The sequence below is a fragment of the Diadema antillarum genome, unplaced genomic scaffold, assembly GCF_040938485.1.
Source record: "Diadema antillarum isolate AM-2024a unplaced genomic scaffold, OU_Dant_1.0 seq00001970_RagTag, whole genome shotgun sequence".
Lineage (NCBI taxonomy): Eukaryota > Metazoa > Echinodermata > Echinoidea > Diadematoida > Diadematidae > Diadema > Diadema antillarum.
Window position 1 is genome coordinate 64,112 of NW_027272629.1, and position 6,958 is coordinate 71,069.

At 37.6% G+C, this 6,958-nt stretch overlaps 1 protein-coding gene across 1 annotated transcript in view; it reads left to right on the top strand.

Moving 5' to 3' along the window:
* Positions 1-6,647, top strand: part of LOC139713448 (alsin-like) — a 66,198-nt gene extending 59,551 nt beyond the window's left edge. Inside the window, exons 22-28 of the mRNA XM_071625177.1 lie at positions 46-151; positions 1,043-1,200; positions 1,905-2,066; positions 2,892-3,071; positions 5,010-5,055; positions 5,683-5,891; positions 6,638-6,647. Coding sequence (XP_071481278.1) covers positions 46-151; positions 1,043-1,200; positions 1,905-2,066; positions 2,892-3,071; positions 5,010-5,055; positions 5,683-5,891; positions 6,638-6,647 — 871 coding nt within the window. The remainder of the gene's footprint in view (positions 1-45; positions 152-1,042; positions 1,201-1,904; positions 2,067-2,891; positions 3,072-5,009; positions 5,056-5,682; positions 5,892-6,637) is intronic.
* Positions 6,648-6,958: the final 311 nt, after the last annotated feature.

A 6,958-nucleotide genomic window follows, 5' to 3' on the forward strand; every position in this document is an offset into this window, starting at 1 on the left:
TGAAGTGTATCAATATGAATGTTTCATATTCCATCTCCTCGGTAGCATGGGACGTCGTGTGTCAATTGAAGGCCTGGAGAGGATACCAGTGCACAACAGAGGAAAGATCACCCCAAGTGACTACAAAGCTATACAGGATTACCTCACTAAGGTGACAGAAAAAAAAAATAATTAAAAAAACACTCTAGTTGCGTGCTATGATGGCAAGCTTGATCAATAGATAGGGTATGCCTACAGAAAAAAAAAAAAGTTCTGCAGTTTGAGGTCTAGACCTGTCGAGCCAGTGATGTGTATAATCATGTCCACACATCCACAGTAGATTAATGCCAACATCATGGGATGTTCCTCAGATAACTAGGAATGTTAGTTTAATCACATCAGTGGGGTATATCATGCCAAATAAAAGCAAACTCAATTTGTGCTTGATTAAATGGCTGGTCAGCAAAAGAAGAATGTAAGATGCAAAGCAGTTCAAAATATGTGACTTTGGCAAACTGCTTTTTCAAGTGCAAACATTCTCTTGTTTTAGGTTTATAGGAAATAATGCTAGCCCCATGTATACATACACCTCTTTCATGAAGTAGTGAGTTTTAGAAAATGCCTCTTCTGCAAGTGTAATGTTATGTCTTATTTAAATGTCCCATGTGGTGTCTGTCATGTGAGATAGACAATATATGTTGTGGATACACTGATGTCATTGATGCACTCATCCAGTATCACATTTAACCTTTTTATGTAATGAAGAATCTATAATGTCCATCTTATGCAGATTAGCAAGGTTGGGTCAGGGAGATCTAAAGTGTTATACATGCTCTACTAACGTTACTTTATGTTTGGAGATAACCTGTTGCTTGGAGAGAAGAAGGCTTTTCGTTAAAGTGGTACCTTACTGTACATCACTTTTATTGGTAGTTCATTATCATTCATGGCTATCCATCATGCAACATATTTCCTTTTATTGTCGTATCAGTCCTGTCATGTTTTGTATGTGTGCTGAAGGTAAGAGTGAATGTGAAACTAGAAATGTTTATGTTTCTGTTAGGCCTTTGATCACCCACTGCATCCATTGGGGAGACTGGTGGACAACCTGGTCAATGTCTACCGAGCCACGTATATTGGTGTGGGGGCTCATCACTGGCTGCTTCCGTTTGCTGTGGCTGAGATACACTCTTATGTCAATAGACTCTACAGCCTCCTCAGGTGAGAGTCTCTATGTGGTTGGATGTTTCGTAGACAAGGTCATTGCACTTTGTTTGTAATGCCTGTATCCACAACTCTCACTCACATTAGATTAGATGTAACATTACCCCAATTCACTTTGCAGGCATCAGCAGGTGAAGTACATTCAACAATGATCTTAGAGAAGGTGTGAAATTCTTGTCTGAATGTTGGATGGTACAGCAGTCTAGATTTCCCCTAATATGGTGCTTTATGAATCATATATGCCATCTGATCTGCACACAGCCTGCAACTTATATGGGTGTGTTTATCTTTTTCTACTGTGTATGATGTATATCAGAGACATGTTCCAGTTTCATTTTAATGTGTTTGAGGTACAGTAGTCCTTAAGATTCACTGTCAGATGTTATAAGTTTACACAGTGAATGACAGCTATAAGCCTGATAAGGTGAACTCGTCTTGTGTAAGTGAACAGCTAGAGATTGCAAGCAAGCTCATGAGCTGCTGCAGCAAATGTTACTAATTGGAATATTCTATGTAAAGGAAACATTACTTGGATTAATGACATCATGTTTTTGGTGCTTTTAGCATCACAGCATGATTGAATGGAAAATATGACAATCAGCCATCATAAGTAGGCCTATTGGGCTTGAGTCTTTCTTGTCTGACAAGCTGTACCGCTGATGTTGTTACAACCTTTTATGTCTGTGTCAATGATTTGTCAGAGTGCTGTTCCCTGAGCTCCCTGGAGAGGAACCACGAGTCATATCTCCCATGCAGGAGCAGGCTCCTACCTTCCACTACTACTATGACTATGGAGATTCACAGCCAGGTGGGAACCAGACCACACCCCACACCATACCTAAAGAGAAAGAACCAGATGACATGTAAGTGGTGATGTTCAACCATTCAAAAAATTGTTATTTTTAGTGTTATTGAATTCTAACTCAGTACAAGAACTGTAACTTTCACCCTTGTTTTTTTTTTCTTGTTTTGTTTTGTTTTGTTTTGTTTTCTTGTTTTCTTGTTTTCTTTTTTTTAGGGGAGAGGTTTCATCTAAAATTTACTTATCCTCATGCAGTTAAGATGCTGCATTATACAACTTATATGTTGTGTCATATTATTTGAAACATGTCATTTGAAACTCACAGCTAGCTATAAATTTCTTAATACCTAGATACTCTTCAATGGTCATGCCAAGTGCAAATTTATTCAAATTATACTGTTTGTCTTTATGTAGTGCCAAGAAAGATTTGACTTGCTTGATATAGCAGAGATCTTATCGTGATTTGTTTTTTCTGTTGAAAGTGTCAAATTTCTTTCCTTTCATTAAACATGAAAAATGATGCCACTATCAAGTGATAGCTTTCCTGTATTTGAAATGATTTTTGCTGCCATTTTATACTTTCACAGGCCAGGCTCTAGCAATGAACTCTCTTGCATCATTCATTTCATAATAGCGGTAGAAATGACGGTGATTTTTTTTTCATTAATCTTTTGCAATGTTCATATGCAAGGAATTCAAGATGTTCTTACAGATAATTATTGATAATGCAAAATATCTTTACTTGCAGAGATGAACATCATAAACATAAATGGCATTAAGGATGGTGTAAAGTGACAGATAATTCTATCACGTAAAAATCATGGACTTGCTTGTTTCCACATGCCAGGTACTAAATTACATCACTTTATTTTTGTGTATTTACTAGTTCTCACCAAATCACCAGTGAGGGCCTCCTTCATCCCTCACTGCTGCCACGCCTCTACCCTGTTATCTTCACTCTGTATGCACTGCGTAATGAGAAGGAGGATGAGCACTACAGGGATCGGCTTGTGAGACTGAACAAGCAGTCTGACCTGGGCCTCATGGCCTACCTTGGAGTGGACCAGTGAGTGTAGTCAGTCTCTTGATGTGAATTGATGAACTTCTCTCTGAGGAGCTCAGGAGTCATGTTTCATGTTTACAGGACAGTTAATATCACATCAAAACTCCTCAGACATGATACAAGCCTTTAAACATATCAGAGTGGCAAGAATTTGAATCTATTTTGGGGCTTAAAATGATCCATACACAGATCATGTAGGTAGAATATTAGCTCATTGGTACACATTCACAACCCACATCCATTACCACTAACTCTTACATGTACATACATCTTGGCATCTTGGACTTGCAATATTGATGCGATGAAAAAATGCATACATTGAATATTAATGTCACATATGTGACTGCCCGGCTCATGACCCACAAAAAGTCACAGATTAGGATTCTCTGTAATGGACCAAAACAGTCATTTGTGTTGACCGACTCCAATATTTTAAATTTATCTTAACTGGGAGAGTAATCTCTTCTCTGCTTACTGTCAAAATTTGGCCACAAGAAAAAAACAGAACTGAAATTGATATATTAATAGTATTTCTGCACCATTTTTTTTTTTCAGACAGGCGCTGCTTTCACTGTGATTCATTGATAGTTCTGCACAGCATGCCTTAGTGACCCTAATCTCTAAATCCTCTTTTCTCCCTTTTCTATGAAACTGCACCTCCTAACTCTCTTGTATGGCAATCACTTTTTGAATGGGTTAGAATGGTCCAATTTTAACAAGTTATATATCATTTTAAAGCTTAGAGCTTCTCTTTTAAACTATGTAGAAAAGTGACAATTCATTTTGATGGGTTCTGAGCCAGGCAGAGTCATATGTGACCGTGCATCTCAAAACGAACAAAAGGTCGCACACACTGATTTTGTGTGAGGACTGAAAATAGATGAAATGGGTCAACCTAGCCGATCTTGACTTTTTCATATCATCTGAAAGGGCACGTCTTCTTCTACATTATGCTAAAATTTGGGATCATAAAACGGGCAGGAAGGTGTGTTTTTAAGCAGTTCATCTCGAATATTTTTTAGTAGAATAGTGTGTTTAGGTGTCTTTTCAGAGTCCCCTTTTTATTTCTTAAAGACCTTGCACACACTCTTCACTTTCAACTCTCATAACTTTTGACAAGATAATGCTACTGCTTTGAAAGTTGGCATTAAGTATGGACAGAATGTGCTAATGAGGCATGCTAAATTTCAATTTAATTTGATAATCCCTTCATTGTTGTTAATCCGGTGGTTAACATCTAGTTTTTTTGTCTCATTCATCGTAAATCCAGCACGGCTTGGTAAAGATTAAGTGCTTGAATAGACACTGTACTTCCTAGCCCCTTTTCTCAGTTCACACTTTTCCTTAGTGTAGGCTTTCTTTCTGAAATTTAGATAGGATAGGAAAGTCCATTGCATTTGAGTTATACATCATTTTAAAGCTTTAAGTCTGCTCTTTCAGAATATACTCTTAACTAAAATTTCATGTCTGGCGACTTTTTGTTTGTTTTGTGATGCAGGGTTACATATATTGACGATGTTTGTTTGTTTGGTAAATAAATTTCATTTCATTCTGTACTCCTACGTTGTGTGCTTGAGTAATGATGACTATGATAATAAAACATCTAATCATCTACTACATTCTTGTGTATGCACATCTCCCTCCATGCATGTAGGATGAGCTCACGATAGGCTTGAGTCTAAATGTAGGTGCACATCCTCATGATTTATGTTATTTTATGTTTTACTGCATTGTTATGTCACCACCCTATTAACACTGTTGCAGAGAATGTGGTACTCTAATTGGCAGAGTCAGTTGTGTGCATAAACCTCACAGAAAGTGTCATTTTCTAATTGTCATTATCTGCAATGAATGCTTCTGCAAAAATTCATGCCGAAAGTATGCAGCTGTGTATAAGTTTGATTAAAAATGTGATGCTACAATTTGTCTCTTCTGTCATAGAAAATTCTGGAGACTGGATGAAAGTACTCTCTCCAATCCAGGCAAGGTAAGTATCACCTTGATAGATTCAGAATTATCATTTTCTTATATGCATCGTGTGAAGTTGATATACCCCTGACTTCCATCTTTCACATTAATAGTGATGTGTGCTCACATACTCAGATTTTACACGCCATGAAATTATACACCAGGTACAAAGTCCTGTCCCTTCAAAACCTAAGGAAGGAAGAAAAAAGCAAAGAAGGCAAACAGCAGTGGCCTGAAATTAGGCACACTAGTAGCAAATCACACTTTAGTCATGTACAAACTGAAATACTACTGGTATTCTGATATTTGGTGGTTTAAGACCTTTTCTAAAGAAAATTTCATCCAGGATGCATTTATGTCAATACTTCCTACTCTCCGTGTGCTCACTCAGTCTTAGTCATCCAGATAGCACATTGGAGAGTGAACTACTTGCACCTTTTTGATTGCAGCATAGTACAGGGTGTATGTACAGTGTACATGTGTGTATATTCAGTTTTCATAGGGAAGCAATGAACATAACTTGTGCAGTATCCACAAGAAGATATCATGACAGGACAAATGAGATCAATAATGATTATTTTGCAGCTGACATTTGCATTATACATTTGTACTTGTAAAATTCTTGTTTGATGTTGTTCATAAACAGTTGACAGAGATGAAGGATGCTTCATTCCTGGAGGCTATTGAAAGTCTGCAGAACCTGAGCACCACCTTTTGTCCCATAGACAAGCTACATGTCATTGAAGCTTCCTTTGAGGGCATCAACAATGTCGTCAATGCTCAGCAGAGTGAGGGTCACATATGGTCCATGGACGACTTGTTCCCAGTGTTCCAGTACGTCGTCGTCAGAGCCAGGTACAAAGTTCTTTCTTTGAGAGATACAATATCAGGGGATGAAAGCTGAGAAGGATTAATTACTTTTGCAGCTTTCTTTAATACCAAACTCTAAATTTCCTAGACAGTGACTCGTGACATCTCTGAGCGGTCATGAAGTCAAAATGGCAGCATTTAAAATGAATGATCTTATGTCCTTTGATGGAGAATTTTGGATAGGAGCTTAAGAATGAACAGTGATATGAAACATTGATTGCATTCTGGGGACGAACAGGGGATCACATTTTCAAATTTCACATTACCATGATTTTTTTTTCTTCTATCTCTAGGGGAAACTATTCAAGTGAATATAGTAGATTTCAATTTCTTTCTCACTGCCCTATAAAATGTTAAAACTTATTCTATTGTAGTGCAATATTTCATGCACTGCCTACACCCGTACTAATAGATGTACTCTACTGTCCCCTGTTAAATGTGTATGAAAGTCTTGTTGTGATGGTATTATTAAAATGAGCACAAGGGAGAGTGGAGTAATCAGCATGTAATGAGGGGAAGTAGTGTTCAGCCTTTTGATTAACAGTCAACCATTCTGGTTTACAGAAATTTTCATACCTCTTCAGGGTTGATTTGATGATATGATATTAGTACTTGTGTTCATAATCACTCTGCAGCAATTGCTATAAACTGTTCCTAAATCTGGGACTAAGATGTTAAGAAATTGATATGATGATGTTACATATCCAGTTGTTTCTTCTCTTACATACCAGGATTGCCTAGTGTGAAGGAGAACTCACATCAGGGGGGCATTTCATGAAGCGATTTGTCAGATATTTTTCCCGAAAACTGTTATAAGCTACTGAAATCCTTGCATCTGATTGGCTGATAGCAAATTTGTCCGCCAAGTTCGTCGGACAAAACGCTTCATGAAATGCCCCCCCCCCCCCGAAAAGCAATGGAGATGTGTGTCCGAACATTGCAAAAAATTAATCCAGATGAAAAAAATCAGGCAGTGTACATATTGTATGCTGAATGTCTTATTTCCTCTTGTTTAGGATACCCCACCTAGGATCTGAAATCCAGTTCATTGA